The sequence below is a fragment of the Oratosquilla oratoria genome, chromosome 1, assembly GCF_046742065.1.
Source record: "Oratosquilla oratoria isolate Oo_2021 chromosome 1, ASM4674206v1, whole genome shotgun sequence".
In the NCBI taxonomy this organism is placed as follows: Eukaryota; Metazoa; Arthropoda; class Malacostraca; order Stomatopoda; family Squillidae; genus Oratosquilla; species Oratosquilla oratoria.
The window spans coordinates 131,878,156-131,896,246 of record NC_134777.1 but is presented as its reverse complement, the minus strand read 5'-3'; the positions used below and the strand labels follow the sequence as shown (position 1 = coordinate 131,896,246).

General features: G+C 39.2%; 1 protein-coding gene across 1 annotated transcript; it reads right to left on the bottom strand.

Annotated features, from left to right (window-relative positions):
- Nucleotides 1-2,384: 2,384 nt before the first annotated feature.
- Nucleotides 2,385-12,254, bottom strand: RPA2 (Replication protein A2). The gene is made up of 7 exons (XM_076188027.1): nucleotides 12,178-12,254; nucleotides 9,218-9,336; nucleotides 8,294-8,380; nucleotides 6,176-6,298; nucleotides 4,208-4,402; nucleotides 3,389-3,633; nucleotides 2,385-2,664 (listed from the first exon to the last, which is right to left on the bottom strand). Exons 1-7 carry the CDS (start codon nucleotides 12,191-12,193, stop codon nucleotides 2,583-2,585), a joined length of 867 nt encoding a protein of 288 aa, XP_076044142.1. The 5' UTR covers nucleotides 12,194-12,254; the 3' UTR covers nucleotides 2,385-2,582.
- Nucleotides 12,255-18,091: the final 5,837 nt, after the last annotated feature.

Here is an 18,091-nt window from a genome sequence, read left to right as displayed (position 1 = left end):
GCGTGTCAATTTTCCCCATTACAAAATGGGTTGTCAAGGCAAAACATGTTCACCCATTTAAAACAGTCATTGTCCCTCCCGTTTCAGGAAGAAGGGTCACTCTCAACCCCCCAGTATACTACAAATTCTCCCTTCCCAACAGTTCCACCCAAACGACCACACCAAGGAAAACAACCTGCATGAGCCAAAGACCACGGATTCTGCTTTTTCACCTCAAAATCAGTCCCCATGCACTTCTGTAGATGCTGATGTAAATACTGTATAATCATTCACTACAAGTAGAAGACACCATCCTCCTAGAGGTAGAAAAGTCCTGATTTTTTTTTACCCGATCTTCAACAACGGACTCAACTGGACTCCCACCTTAAACATCTTAAAAACATCCTCATCTGAGGTTGTGAACCAAAATTGCCAGCCCACACAAACTGTGATGTCAGACATATGTTCACTCTGCAACCTACATCAGGCTCTCGCACAAACCTAACTTGGCCACACATGTCAAACTTACTCCTTTACCCCACCCACAGCCTTCCAAATCCAAATGCATTCCTTCTGCTTATGTCTCAGCACAATCAATCCGTTGCCCCTAGTGTCTGTTGTAAAAGACATTTATTCTCCAAGATGCATGCAACAGCCTATGGGCAATACCATGTCATTTAGAGATGTGTTGTTGTCTGGGAATTGTTAGTGTGGGGCACAGTAGTATGAGATGTTTTGCGTCTTCTGTGTGGTGGTTGCATTAGGGACAATTTGAATCTGTGGCCAGGCCTATTCTGTGCTGGCACTGTCTTAATGATGGATGGTGTCCTGAGCACAAGCATGCTAATGTGGTTCCTGTCTGGTGTGGTAAGTTTTTCTCTGAGGAACTTATATTTGAGGGCAGTTGGAGAATTGGATTTGGTTGTCTTTCTTCAAAAGCTTGTTTAGTTATCTGGGTGTATGTGTTTGTGTGGTTTAGGTGGTAGTTTATAGATGAGTAGTATGCTCCTGATGTAGTTTCTTTGTTGTGTTCTGTTGGTGCTACTTGCAAGGTGTACTGTGAAGGGTGGGTGTTGTTGAGGTTTCTGGTATAGAATCGTTTATTTTCTTATGTTCTATTGGGAGGGTTTTGGTTTCTGAATGTAGGTGTCCTACAGGTGTGGTTTTGGTGCATCCTGTTAGTACTCTATTCTGTAATGTTTGTAAATTGTTTGCATTCTATTTGCTGATCGTGGAGACTCATGGTGTGGAGGCATAAGCTAGGATGGTTCTTATGATCTGTTTATTGATGGTTATTAGTTTTTGTTATTCAAATTCACTGCAAGTGATGGTTTTTAACAAGCTATTTTTCTTGTTTTTTTTTGCTGTCAGGTCCTTGACATACAGGCTCAGAGTAGATTGTTGTCCAAGAATTATCTTTTTGCTGCCTGTTTGAAACCCCATCACAGCCCACACCTCAATCAGTGAAGAGCAGCCTCAAGGATCAATTGGTCTCCCCCAGGCCCAAGATCTCTTATCAAATGCAACTTTATTCCTCCAACTATTCACGAGAACTGACAACTGGTGAGTGTTCCTCTCCTCCCACTACTATAATCGAGTAACAAACTTTCTCCACACTAATACAACACAGTTGTCATTTCCTATGGAAAGACCCAGTGACCATTGCCAGCTACTGTATGGCATTGTTTATGGTCAGTTAAAGTCTTGGTGACAGTTTTTATACATACATACACCAAGGGCTTTTCCCCCCTCTATTCTCAGCTCCTCCTGGATGATGGTTCATCCCTGCATCTTGTCCATTGCCCTGGGTCAGTAGCAATGCAGCAAGACACAGTAAATCTACAGCAAGGCTGTTTTATTTAATCGGTGACTCCATCATACCATAAGGCCTTTTCCCCATGTACAAGCAGATGGCCAAGTCAAGGCATAAACCCACTCATTGCTCAATCTAAGCAAACTGTACATGTAGCATCCCTGTATCCCTCCTGCACCACTTGGGTCAAAGGTTATGCAACAAGATAACAGGTCATGACAACCAGAACTGGTTTACTTGTACCACCTTGTCACAAAGCAGCCCTTCTTCTCTACAGAGATATTACAGAGCAGACAAAAGGGACATCTCTTCATGCCACAATATCTTATCCATTTAGTCCTTTTCTAAGAATTCCTATTTTTTGGCACTTTTCCTAGCTTGACTTGTTCATGCATCCAATGCCTCCTTCATCCTGTTTATCCACCCCGTTCATTGGTCTTTTTAAGTTCACTCTATCCATTTTTTTTTCACCATTTTTCCTTACATTCTTTCAATATGCCCAAAACTTTCAAAATTAAACTAGAAAAAAAAATAATAATAATAATAATAATAAAATAAAATTAAAAAATAAATGAATAAAAACAATACATGATTCACTCACATTTGTATATTTTGATGGTAGTAAACAATCGAATTACAAATTCTACATTGTATATCATACATACAATACATACATATACCAAGGGCTTTTTCCCCCTTACAAGGGAGGTTGCCATGGTACTGAAAATAAAAATCTCCATAAATGTATTATAAACTAAAATTCTTTATTCATGATTCACATTTTCCCTCCCTAGCTTTCTGTACTCTTGAAGTGATCTTCATCAATAGTAGAGTAGATATGGCCTTCATTACTCAAGAATTCGATACAACCCCTGAAAGAAAGAAAAAAAAAATAAATCAATCAATTTAGTACGTATAACAATACATACACATACCAAATGGTCACTTTCCCCTACTAATGTAGCCTCTAAATTGGGTTTATAATATGAATACGAGTAACAAAGTAATATTCAACTAGTGAGTTCAAAGTAAAAAATTAACCTATGGTAAGAATCTAGTTTAACATTTAAAATATATGCTCGCACTGACTGATGACTGAAAATGAAACAAAATGGAATATTACAACTGGTTGGAATATGGTAAATGTAAGAACATGAAATGTAGTCTGAAATGCAAAAGTTAACAAAATCAGTGCGTAATGCCAGTGGGAAACAGAAAAAGGTAAAGATAAAGCTAAGGGATGCACACTGAAGAATGGAGAAATCAACGCTGGGAATAATATTGAAAGACAGAAAGAGGACAAGTCAAGTGAGCACACTAGTGCGATATATTGTGGAAAGTACTGGACAGGGAATTTAGTGCAAAAGAATGATGGGTGATGGAGCAAGTGTACTGGACACCTCAATATGGGAAGTGTAGAAGACCAAGACAAAATTGAAGGGGGAGGGATAAGATCTGGAAATTTTTGGTAATTACATGGCAAAAGTTGGCACAATTGTATAACATATAGTTTAAGACGTTTGTTCAAAAATGGACCACTCACACATATGCACATGAATGCATGCACAAACTTGGAAAAAAAAAAAAAAAACTTACTCTATTGCATTCTTTGTAAGCTTTCCACCAATTGACGAGTATATCTGATCCCGTGCTATGCCTGCCTCATCCGAACATTGCATGATGACTTGGTATACCATCCGTTGGCTTGGGTTGAGTCCTTGCATGAGGCCACCACCCATGAAACTACTACTATTACTACTTCCACCCATACTGCCAGTTATACCAGACTGGTCCATAGTCTTCATACCCTCTCCTCTATTGACCATAATTTCTCCTGATTCCTGAAAAAGCAAAACAAATTTATATGAAACCAAGACATACATATACCAAAGGTTTTTCACCCCTTACGAAAAATTGTGTGGCTCCAATCTGTAGGAGCACCTCAAAACAGTCCCTAAAGCATCATCTTCAAGCTGCCAAGCAATCATTACTGCATAATAACATACAGTCTATCCTCCAACACTAAGTATTTGGCTGAGCGACATTTCCTACAATAGTTCTGTTAATCAAACATAACTGAAACTACCCAAAATCAGATGTATACAGGTTAATAGCGATGGGCTAAAAATAATTAGCATTTCTTCTTCCTAAATGACACGTATTTCATTCTGAAATATTCTGTACTAGCTAGAGAAGTAAGAGATTGTACAACTATGTCAACAAGTATACATACATATACCAACGGCTTTTCCCCCTTACAAGGGAGGTAGCCAAAATACAAAGGCATAAAATCCACTCCCACCCATTCCATCCAAACATAATCCACTATCATCCACCCCTCTTATCTTGGCTCCACCTGGATGACAGGTCATCATGATGTCGCAACAAGTATAACCCTTTCAGTTAGATACTTACCATTTTGCTGATCTTACTTAATTTCAGCTTTGAATGCATGGCCTCCAATATATGAGTGGTTAACAAGTTGAGATTGGTGAGGGGCTGTATCTTAAATATCATTAGATGCTTCTTTCCTTGCTGTGTGCGAACAGATCCAATCAATCGTGCGTAGGAATTTTCCATTATTGTGTTGGTCTGGTTTTCGGTCTCACTCTACAGGAAGAGAAGTTATATTTTTTATAAATATAATCTACTGTACACATTCTTGTATAAACTTGTATACACAATTAAGAACCAATCTATTTAACCTCCTAAGATGTAGGAAAGAAAAATACAATACACAATGTACATAATAACATACATACAAACGTATACCAAAGGCTTTTTCCCCCCTTACACAGGGGGTAGCCAAAAAGAAAAAGGCATGGAAACCACTCCCACCCATTCCATCCCCAATATACTCCACCCTCCTCCCTCCCTCTCATCTTGGCACCTCCTGGATGATGGTCATCACTGCCTCCTGTCCACTGCCCTGGATCAGAAGCAGTGTCACAAGAGAAGCACATCCATAGCAAGGCCGCATCATTAGTTTGGCAACCACCCCTCTCCATCCCTTCATTTAAATTGAGAAATCCCCCACCCACTCCTCCTCATGCATCACAGCATCAACCATACACAGCCCTTCGCCATTCAACCCCATCTTCTGTCCTCTCCTGTCCTTCCTCAACAGACATTCCTCTCTTTTGTAATGCCCCTTTTACCTCATCCATCCATATACATGAATACCATGGGCTTTTTCCCCCCTTGCAAGGGAGGTAGCCAAAATCAAGACATTATTCCACTTCCACTCATTCACCAACCCTTCCTCCTCCCACCTGTCTTGGTTCCTCTTGGATAACAAGTCATCCCTGTACCTCATCCATCACCCTAGGTTTATACCAAAAGATAGGAGGGATCACTGGAGATCCACTCAATGATCAGAGTGGGCGCCATATATGTATACATTTATGGTGGATGAATGGGTAGATAGATGAGCGATTCTTGTAGGCTGATTTCAGTTGGTAAAGACTAAGGCAGAGCAAGTGCAGACTACTGGGAGTAAACAAGAGGCCCAGGCAGGTGTCATGACTGGAGGGTCAGTGTCAGCTATTTTCAGTGCAGAGAACAGGTTTGCCATTATCATGCCATATTGGCAGGCGTTCTGAATCCTTGAAAGGTTGAAAAGCTGAAAACGATGATGTAATGGATATTGGGAAAACTTAATGCAGTACAAATAGTTTAGTGATGTCACAGGAGGACAAGGGTGTACTTTTGCTCATGACTGGAGTGATGTTGAAGGCACATTCTGAGATGCAGGTTGAGACAATGTTTGGGGTCCAACATCTGCAAGTCTAAGGAGTTGGCTTAGAATTCATTTTTCATTTTGCTTTGTATAAGGCCTTGGTAGACCACAAAATGTTTAGTTTACCATCCCCCAGTCTATGTGGGATAATTCTTTATCACATATGTAGAGACAGGCTATTTTCAGCAGTTTAAATTTAGGGATCCAGGTAAGTAGACCGTCAAGAGTTAGGTCCAGGAATAGAGTTTGTTCAACCATTGGGAGAGCACTGTTATCTAGCTACATTATTTACTCTTGCAGCACTATTGTCCACTGAAGTGCATGGCAACCAATTCAGAGGTGAAAAAAAGAATCTACAGCCTTCAGCTGGTTGAGATGAAGTGTTTATAAGGTTACCCATTGTTAGTCCAAAGTAAAGAAAGATTTGAAACTGATGGAGACACATTGGACCCAATCCAGATTGCATATACCTCCATAGAGAATTAAGAACATCACTGGGATCTGAAGACAAGCAGGAGCAAAGACTGTATCAGGGCCATCACAAACACCAAACCCTTGTTGGTCCCTAATATGGATATTCTTAGAACCAAATCATGTTAAAACACTAATATAAACATTAAAATACAATTATAACAGATACCAACATCATCTGAATCGAGCCACTGGACAGCCTCAATGACTCCTGTAGTGTCATCGATGAGATATGTGATTTTGGTGCTTGAAGAGTCAACTGCACGAACCAGTCCCACAATTTCCACCATGTGTACCTGTGGCAAATAAAACAAGCAAGTTTTCAGTAATTCTATAAAGCACCAAATTATAGAGGAGTTCCTTCTTAAAAAAATGACAAGATTTCAAGGAATACAGATTGGCAAATCAGGTATCAAGGGTATGGGGATCAGATGACTAGATGTTGATGGAAGTGAAAGCAATAAATAGAAGATAAGAAGAGCATTTGAAGTTGTTCAATTAAGAGGATATGAAGGTTCTGATTTGGGCTATTGAAGACACCAGGAGAATGATTGATGGGAGAGGAGAATAAGGCTGAAGCAAGAGAAGAGATACAAAGAGTATTGAAAGATGAAAGCTAGTAAGGGACCTGGTTTAAATGGTTGTCATATGAAATATCTGACAAAGGGTGGAGCAGTCATATTGAAATGGCTGGGGAAACTATATGATATGTGTCTAAATGAAGGAAGAGCAATGGTGTATTGGAAGAATGCAAGGGTAGTGGGTCAGGGGTTGGAGATGATTAAAGAAAATGGAGAGAAGTGGGAGGTGAGCTAGTTGTTGTTTGCTGACGACACTGCGCTTGTAGCAGGATCAGAGGAGGGATTGAGGAAATAGTGAGAGTTTGAGAAGGTGTGTGAAAGAAGGAACCTGAAGATGTGGGTAAAAGTAAGGTGATGAGATGTACAAGGGGAGAGAGTGACAGCAGGCTGGAGGTGAGCATTAAGGGTGAAAGACTGAAGGAAGTGGATAGTTTTAGATACTTGGACACGAATGTGGCAGGAAAGGGAGGAGTGGGGGGTGGAGGTAGAATGTAGATTGAGAGAAGCGAGCAAATGCCTTGGTGGTTTGAAAAGTGTAATGAGAAATAGACATCTGGGAATGGATGCTAAGAGGAGGTTATATGAAGGAGTGATTGTGCCAACAGCATTGTACGGGGCAGAAACATGGAACATGAGAGAGGAAGAGAGAAGGAGTTTGAATGTGTTTGAGATGAAATGTCTGAGAAGTATGATAGGGGTTACTAGACTGGATAGAGTGAGAAATGAGGAGGTGAGGAGGAGAACAGGGGTGGAAAAGGAGCTGGGAGATAGGGTTGATGAAAGAATATTAGGATGGTTCGGACACATGGAAAGAATGAGTGAAGAAAGATTAGTAAAAGAAGTGTGGAACACAGAAGCGGAAGGAGTGAATATGAGGGGGCGTCCTAGGATGAGATGGATGGATGGGGTGAAAGGGGCATTACAAATAAGAGGAATGTCTGTGGAGGAAGGACGGGAGAGGACAGAAGATAGGGGTGAATGGAGAGGGGTTGTGTATAGATGATGCTGTGATGCATGAGGGGGAGTGGGTGGGGGATGGGGAGTGAGGAAGTATGTATGAGAAAAAATTTGACGCAGCCCGAAGGGATTTCTCCCCGTCTTCTCCTTTTCTGTATGAGGGGACAGAGAGGGGGGGTCGCCAAATTTATGAAGTGGCCTTGCTGTGGATGTGCTGTGTCTTGCAATGCTGTTTCTGACCCAGGGCAGTGGACAGGATGCAGGGATGACCCATCATCCAGGAGGTGCCAAGATAAGAGGGAGGGAAGAGGGTGGAGGGGAGTGGAATATATAGGAAATGGAATGGGTAGGAGTGGTTTCTATGCCTTTTTCTTTTTGGCTACTCCCCATGTAGGGGGAAAAAGCCTTTGGTATATGTATGTATGTTTGTACTTAAAAAGGGAAATGGGAACAAGTGTGAATGTAGTCAGTATGGTGTTTGAGATGGTGTTAAATGAATGAATTAGGAGAGGAACAGAGATAGTACTAGGGGAAGAGTAATGTGGGTTTAAGAAAAATGGGGAATAGATCTAGTTTATGCAGCATGATGGTTACCCATTGTTTCTGGCAATGGGTAAGGAAGTCTTTGGGACTTTCCTGGACTTGAAGAAAGCATATGACATCATTAATATGCAAGGTTATATCTACATACTAAATACTGAGAATATCTACATATTCAATATTTTCAAGACTTCAAAATATTCTAATACTTACCTCTACATCACTGATTTTCAACGCATCATCAACGCTTTCAGTGATGGAGTGAACCGTCACTGGTACCAAATTCTGTGCACGCCGTGCCTGCAACACACGTTTCACATAGCCTTATGATTTCCATCACTACTTTGAAATACAATACATGGGCATGGCAGTATGAGATCTTGTCTGTAATGAGGCTTGATGTGTCAATCAATATGTTGCCCCAGGTTTTTCATGAAGGCAAGTTCATCATTACCATATGTCAGGGGGCACACTGCAGTCCCCACAGATATGATACTGCCACAATAAAAAACAAAAGTTACTTCCAACATGGTGCACATACACAGTTCACAAACCTCAATCTTCACCAAGAGTACTTGGTTTCTAGAGCCAGTGGGACACAGAATGCTATGCACATGAACAAGTTTATAAACTATCAAGATGAATGTCAAGATTTGTCTCCTCACTGCCCATCTTCAATTCTCATCAACATTTTTATCCTTATCTGGAGGTGCAGCCATGTCAATGGGCTGGCACTGTCTTTGGACCAGGTCTAATATACCTAACAATTCCACCTTTCTTCCACTTTTACATGTAAGGAGAGTGGACAACCAGAGAATATCCTCCTACCTCCCAATGATATATTCATACATCTAAAACAATTCAACATTAACTACATTTCTTTTTTCTACAGATATTTATGAGACTCCAAGAGCCACTGCTTGCTACTGTGCAGATGCAGGTTCAAAGTAAAACACTTGAGGCGACATGAGCAGTTTTCTCCCCTTCTGAACAACACAACCAATACACGTGTTCTCCAATCCACAAAGATACATGAAAAGCCAGAAATTGAGCAATTTCTGGAACATTCCTAGATAATTAGATTATCACATTCAATAAACTAAATCTTTTGATAATGTTTAAAGGTGTCTCACTAACCTTCTTTTCTCCTTGACCACCCGGAGATTGAAACTGGCTTGAAGAATCCATGAAGCCTCCGCCTCCAAATCCTGAGTCATAGCCACCGCCGCCGCCACCACCACCACCACCAAAATCACCTTCAAAAGAAAATAAAAATGGTAAGAATAGATCAAGTTTGCAAATGATGACAGCCCAATCTGACTGAAACAAGTTATGGTGATAACCAAGCTAACTGGAGAAACATATATACATGTTCATTCTGCTTATTTTTTCTACATGAACTTTGAAAATTAACACTGTCATGGATGCCAAGAATCACCAACAACAAAGCCGTTCGAAGTTAGTTCAATTTTTTCCCAAAGTCTCCACAAAATGGAAATGAAGGCAATCTTAGCAGCAGTATCATCACAAATGACTCAAATCTAATTTATTTTTAGAAGTGCACACCTACATGATATAGCATTAGAAAATTAAATGATTAATCTTGTAAATTATAATACATCAATGTAATATAAGTTTTTCTTGGCAGAAATCAATTACAAAAAACCTTGCTAAAACCAAATATCCTACCAAAGCTGTGAGCAGATTGAGACACCATGTTGTTGTCTGTCCAGTACAATCACTGTCAGTTGACAATGGCTTTCATGTTGTGCACCATTTGTTCTCTAGCCCTAGGTGACATTAATAAGAGCTGTTACAAAGGCAATAAGACTTCCTTGGACTTTATGAGAGAACACGGGGTTCTGCCATTGTCTGTTAATTGCCCGAGGTGCAACAATAATCAGGCCATCAACATCCATAATGATGACAGTGATGACCTAGATCTTTAGAATTAACCACTTCACTCCGGGCCAAAATCTCGTGGGCAGCATTAGCTGCCAGACATACGATGTTGTGTCATAATACTCACATTATAAAAAATAGTCACAGCTGTATCGATCGTTCTCTCTTTCACCCGTGAATTTTGATAACCATAGAAAATGTGATGAAGCCAGTTTACAGAGTATGGGGGTCACGCAGGTACAACTACAATAAATATAATCAAGACGCCGACATCGGCATCCTCGCATACCCACTTGCTCCTCATGACACCTACGTAGGCGTCACCGTATGGAAGGGGTTAAAGGTACCGAATTACTAAATACAAGTTAGATTATGTAGGTTAGGTTGGAATAGTTTAATTTATCATCCTTTATTTTCTTCAACCTCAGCATCTATCAAAACAAACATGGCATATCATTCACTCACTGTGACTTTGTTCATAAATCAGTTTTAGCAAATTTTTCATTTTTTATTTCTGCCAAGAAAATTGTATATTACGTTGATGTATTATAATTTAAAAAATTAGTAATTAATTTTCTATTGGTGTATCAGGTAGGTGTGTACTTCTAATAATCTTACCTTATATACTCAGCTATCTGCCAAGTGCTCTTTATCTGTTTCATAACCCCAACACATCAATGTAGCTTGTTTCTAGAATTCACTCAGCATTTCCAATGTATACTGGTCCACTGTGATGACAATTTACTTTCCCATCCCTTCTATATGACAATATAAATTACCAACAATCTCTTATAACTATAACTTAAAATTTTGATCCTAAAACAATTAACTTAAATATTATCTTAATGGATAAGGTGGAGGATCAAATGGTGGTACTTGACTATAGCATACAGGAGTCATTCACTCAGTGCCCTTCAAGACATTATACATTGCATATATATTGCAAGATATATTGATGGCATTTGTTCTGCAATAAATAAAAAGGGGTTTGAGGTAACAGTTTGTACGATAGTGGCAGTTGCTGACAAATCGGCTGAAACACCATGAGAGGACAAAGCATTTTATTGGTACAACATTTCAATTGTTTCAGCTTTTTCAAGTACTCGAAAAAGCTGTAACAAGGAAAACGATATACTACTAATGAAGGTTCTTGCCTCACATTCACGCGTTTACTTCGGTTGAAGTGACAGCCCCATTAAACTGAGCCATGCAACTTTCTTCTCTGATAACGATCAATCTCCATTCACAGAAATAGAATACTAACCACCTTGTGACTTTCCAATTCTACCACTACCCCTCCTTTTCGATACCTTACCTCAATTTCTCCTTAAACACACCTGCACACCTTCAGCTCGACATTGTGACTGTCACCGAGGGCAAGGATTGAAATGTTCATTACTGGCAGCAAGATACATCAGTTAAATTCCAGAATCACGCAAACACAGACATGAAACTTATGTTGAACAATAGTCCTTCCCTAACCAGTCGAAATAAAATCTTTCAAATGTAAAAAAGAATAGTGAAAATGGTTAAGTGTTACATAGCATAGGCCTACAGGGGTTTACAGGTGGCATAAATCTGAAATGGCATGTCCTCAAGTACAGTGGACCTGTCTGTCAACACAATTTGCTCTTTTAGTCTTTATCCACTCCCATGCTAAACACAACAAAACATATAATCAAGTTATCAACCCACTATTTCATCAGTAAGTTTAGCTAATTTACATAAGAACAGTTCAACAGGAGTGTAAATAATATATTTTGCTGTTCATTAAATGGGTGGGGTAGACAAGAGTTCTGTGAAACACAATAGGACAATTATATTACAGAAGTGCCCCTGAAATCATAAAAATAACATTCAATTGTTATGTGATGCCAGTATCCAAATCCACATACAAACAAGTAACAGAAGCAAGCAAATCTAAATTTCAGCTCGTCTTGACAGCACTTGAAAATAGAACTTTTGAGGTGCCAGAGAAATACTGAGGAAATTCTGACTATAAGCCTCATGCCAAAAAATTAATTTATACATGTGATGTTGTCTCTATATATTTGGGGGCTTCCAAGCATGTCAATAAAAATTAAATATCCATTTCAAGTATGGGTGTTTTTTTTATATACAAGTCTTTCATTTATTGCACGACACAATTACTCATATCCCTCCACTGTCTCGCAAGTAATAACATCCAAACTTACCTCCAGTATTCCACATGTTTCAAGATATTAGGTTAACGCCTTCCTGATACGACAGGTTGAAACAGCTACTCCCGCGACAAGCCTGTACTTAGCGCGCGAAAATGACGTATGAACAAAGGAATGGAAAATATATACCGCCTTACTGTGTATTTATAGAAGCCGAATAACAATTTGTAGCGTATCTCGTGAGGTGTATATAAAATAATAAATTTATATTAACTTAATATAATTTTGCAAGCGTGTAGCTGGAAATATGTGTTTGTATGAAGTGCAGATAAAAAAAAGAACACATAGTTCGAAATAACAATTACAATTGCCGAGGATAACAAAAAAAAACATATAAACTTATTTCCATTGTGGTCCTCATTAGACTGATTTTCTACACTAAGTTACACAGACAGCATACGTAGGGGTTAAAGGAGACCAGAGACAGTCATGAGTAATACCAATCGGTACACATATGACACATAAACATTATTATAGATTTCCTAATACTACTGAAATGTTCGTAACACGTAGGACATTGAGACCAAAACTTAAACATTATCACAATAAGGAACATTGCATTATGCATCAGGAACAGCAAAATATTGTTAAAAGGTACCAAAGTACAGACAATATAGTAGGGGTTATGGGGACCAGAGACAGTCATTAGTAATAACAATCAGTACACATATGCCACATAAACATCATTATAGATTTGCTAATACTACTAAAATGTTCGTAACACGTAGGATATTGAGACCAAAACTTGAGCACCATCACAATAAAGAACATTGCATTATAAATCAAGAACAACAAAATATTGCTAAACGGTACCAAAACAGTATGAGTGATACCAGATCAGTGTAGTACCATTAATGATATACTGCATTAATCTACGGCTGTAGCAGCAAGTGTAGGACAATAAAGGGGGGTCCATCCCAGGGTAAGAGTAAATATGAAGTACTACGGGAGAGAAGGCAGCAAGCCATCAACAATATAGACTAAACATGCTGTTACAGTGAATGCTGCGTGGCAGTTAGGGTCACCTGTTCATTCCAAAATTTACCTGTACCTCAGGACGAAGTGAGCAATTACACATTCTTACGAGCACTAGGAAGTAGTAAATTATAACCTGAAGCACCAGAAGTAGGGTACAGGGCACCAGTACTCGTATGAATAAAACAACAAGGAGCTCGAGGGAAAAGTCCAATTACCTTGTTGCCTGGTGCCCTGATTCACCAGGCTTGTATTATGATAAGATCATAACTGTTCTCGGACCCTACTTGAGACATATACCATAATATGACAAGCAAAACAAAGGTGGAAACCAGTTTTGAACATCAAACATTGTTATACTAAGCTAAACCTTTGAAGGATAAAAGGGGTGGTCAGAACAGTTATGAGTGAACGCAGATTTGGATGGTATTACTCATGGAGTCTAGTACCCCTCACTAGGCAAGTAGTACATAAAATCAAGGCTGTTCTCACATCATAGCTGAGACATATAGTAGTCCTTGACTTTTTTCTTGAAAGTAACCTTGCTATTTGACTGCTTAATGGACATAGGTAGTGAGTTCCATAGTTGAACACCTGTGAAGTGAAAGCTGTTTTTGGTGAAGGAACCTGCATGAGTTACAATAAAGACCCTTGACTGTTCCGGGTTAGGTTCTCAGCAGATAACGTAAAATTACAGCTCACATATGAAAGAAATTATGAACGACATTGTAAACATGATTTAGTTGCAGCTGCTGGACACGATATTTTACAGGTAACATTCCTACATTGCTAAAGTCTTCTATACCATTATGACTACGTTGAGGTAAATTTACCATGAATCTAATGATCAAATTTTATACAACCTATAGCCGAGACTAGTTTTTTTTTGTGCTCAGACTATTGTACCAAGAGCTACAACCGTAATCATAGTGATGCTGTATCAAGGCTGAGACCAGAAGCTTCTTTGTTTCCATATCAAAATTTCTGTTTTTTCTGTACAAAAAAAAAAAAAAGAATTATGTGAACATATGGATACAATCTTATACGTTATGGCATTCCCTGAGAGGGACTGATCTAAGGGTATTCCAAGATAAGTTACCTCTTGTTTTGACTCCAAGACATTATCCCCACATCTGATCTGTACATCGCGGTGTTTCCTGAGGTTGGGTTTTGATGCGAAGACAATACTTTCCGTTTTACCAAGGTGTAAAGACAGCTTGTTATCTATGAGCCAGTCCTGGACTGATGGCAGTTCAACAATCAGGGCCTCCTCTACTTCAACTGGGTCCCTACCTGAGACAATTAGTGAGGAGTCGTCTGCACAGAGCAGTAAATTACAGTTCACCGCACCTGGCATGTCGTTAATACAGAACAGGAACAGAAGTGGCCCTAGAATTGAACCTTGTGGTTCACCACAAGTTATCTCTATGTCACCTGAGCAGGCTCCATTTACCTATACAAGTTGTTTGCGACCTGTGATATAGGACTTGAACCAGCCAATATTCGAAACTCCTAATGCCTACAGTCTTTTTGATAAAATATCATGGTCCACTGTGTCAAATGCCTTTTGTAGATCCAACAAAACTAAACCCGTGTAGTTACCTCTGTCGCATTCCTATTTTATCAGATCGTAAAGGTATATTAAGCTGATGTCTGATGATTAATTCGATCTTAAACCAGATTGCATGGCGTATAGTAGATTACGTTCCCTGATTGTATACGATACTTTCCAAAACTTTGGAAATAATACCTAGAATTGAAACAGGCCTGTAGTTTCCTGCCTCAGTTTTTGCGTTTTTCTTATAAAGAGGTGTTACTCGAGCCCTTTTCATGTCGTTTGTGATAAATCCTGAACTGATAGACAAATTTATTATGTGAATTATTGGAGGAGTTATAATTGTGGCCCCATCCTTAACAAATCTCGCAGGAATATCGTCTAACCCTGTAGCCTTATTGGCACTTATGTTAGCCAGTAATTTAAACACTTTTTGAGTGGTCTTATGTAGTTGGAAACACTTTGTGGACTTATCTTTTTAGTGCTACTGAACGTACCCCAGCCCAAACTTCCCAGAACCCGTTGAGAGGGATTTTACTAGTTTAGTGGCTATGGTTGTGGAAAAGGAGTTGAAGTGGATAGCTATGGTGTTCTTATCAAAGTTAAGCTCGCCGTTTATCATGAGTCCTATCCTGTCTGTTTTGTTACTAGGCTTAGTGTGAATTTCTAAAGTCTTCAGAGTTTGCTAAAACTTCTTTGGGTCGTGTTTGTTCTGGTTCACCATGTTAGTACAATAATCAGCTTTGGTTTTTTCCTTCCAATATTTCACCTGATTCCTATAGTATAGATAGCCATTATAGTCCTCCTGTTTTCTACTTTTCCTAAACCTTGCAATAAATCTGTCTCTATCTCTAATCAAACCCAGTACTTCGTTTGTCATCCATGGTTCCGTCCTCTGTTTTGTTCGTATCTCTTTGAGAGGCGCTACTCTGTCAATAATAGTAAATAAATGTGTACTTAAAATAAGACCAGGCCTTATAAACATCAGAACAATTTAGTACTGGCGACCAGTCTGTCCTACCCAGTTCATCTACAAAATGTTCCCGGAACGAAGCTTCACTGTGTCGTGCTTATTGTAAATCGTCTTCCTAGCTTTCCTAGTACAATACATGAGTTTGTGGTCACTAAGACCATAATCACAAGCACCAGCCTGCGTTATCTTATTACAATCTGATACCAGGATAAGATCTATGATGGACCTGGATGTGCCTGTTATTCTAGTAGGCTCGTCAATCAGTTGTGTCAGGCCATGAGATTTTAGCAAGTCCCTCATTATCACCTAGGATAATAATTTCTTGGCCATGCATATCGACCCGATTGAAACAGGTAGATTCTAATGCACTCTAGAAAGACATCTGTTTCGGTGGTCTGTAACAGACCCCACATAAGATTGGATGCGATTTAGGTAACAGTATTTCTATCCACACAGCTTCGAGGTCCTCGTTACTCATAAGGTCTGTACGGGAGTTGAATACTATATCATTGCAAATGAAAGTACTTACCCCTCCTCCGGTCCTCATTCTATCATTACGCACAACACTATAACCCGGAATCGCAATTTCTGAGTCGTAGATGGTACTGTCTAGCCAGGTTTCGGTGACACCGATGACTTTACCCTGGTGCGCCGCGCTAGTAGACGGAACTCGGAAGGCTTCTGGCATTTAATTACACGAAGTGGAGGCCTCGCTTGTTGAAGCAGTTGAAATCATCCCCGGGTGTTGACTGGGGCGAGGCACAGCGATCGGGGTTAACAGGTATAGGGTCATCCTCACCATCGGACATGGGGGGGCCTGGTAGTTCTTTGAGTGTACACCCATTGCAAGTGAAGTGGAGAATGTCCTCATTCACCAAGGCGGCATTGTAGGTTTCGAGAGAAATTCCACAACACTTGATATGAGTCCACTCCCCACATGAGTTGCAGCTGATGGCTCTACTGTTGCGGCGGACTCCTTTTAGACAGCTTACACATGGGTGTTTTGGGACTCTCGTTGCAACTGGGCCAGGACAGGGATGTATATCACCACAGAGAAGGAGGGCGTAGGATACCAGAAGCTTGGAAGTGTTGATTTTTCTCTTCGGTGTTACATGAGAACTTCCTCTTTGTTTATCTAATCGAATCCGACGCCAATAATTCTATATTGTCCATTAAAACTATATTTATATAATTTCCTTATTATATGACTGAATGAAATCACTATAGAGTGTGGTAAATTGAGATTAATTGTCTTATTATTAGTTTTATATACATGTAGATGGTGTTAAAGAATTGTATACTGGTGCTTTAGATTCCTTATATATGTGATTCTCATATGTTTTTATACTTTGTAATAGGTTTAGATCCTATACAGCACCTTTAGTCGTGTGCATCTAATTGAATCCTATGTAGACATCTTTTGTTTATGTTAAGTTACTGATACGAAGACGTTCTAGACGTCGCTTGTTTGTTTACATCCGCTTGCTAATAAACCCAAGAGGAAGACCCCGTTTTTCAACTTTCCTCACCGACACACTGCTACTGCTGTCATAGTGTATCTTGATTAATCCTTGAACATTTTAATCTCTTCGTGGGGCTACTGGAATAGGACCTGTATCATCATAGCAGAAAACTTCTACTGTAATATAATTTCTTCCAACAAGCTTATTTTGACGTATAATTACCATTTTAGTAAAAAGATCAAAGATGTACATTAATCTTAAATACAATAGAAATAAGCAATAGTACTGTAAGACATAAATTACAATTCCTGGACGTAATAGTGTTGTGGATTTTATCTTTGAATAATTGATTTAATGAATGAGAACTCTAAGGAACTTTCGAGAAAGGATATACAGGGTTACAGGGTACGATTCTTGGAGATATAAGGATTCATGCTACGGTAAAATAATAACTGATAGGATTTAAGAGAGAGCTAAGAATCACCTTCCAGTTGTATCGAAATGACATTCATATGGGTGGCATAGAGGTGACTTCATACATTGTGAAAAACTATTTCGCCTCATTTGACGTTTATAGATGTTCATCTTTACTAACTCCTAAGATATCACATTCCAATTGAAAAAAATACAGTAGTCTATCAGAAGTCACAAATCAAGAAGTAAACTTACTCTAAATTATGTAAAAAATAAGTCGTACGGATCACGGAAGAGCTAAGGAGAGATATTTATTGATCAGAGAACCCTGAATGTCTAATTGACTGACTGAGTACCTCTACTGACGTCAAGAACTGAATGTTTGAATGTTAAAGTTATTCCGTCTCTAAATTGACAGAGCTGACTAATGATATCGAACTGCCTATTTCTAACCTCTCGCTTCACTAAATCAGTTTAATGATCTGCTTGACCATCACACTAAATGTCCCCATATATCTATATAAAACT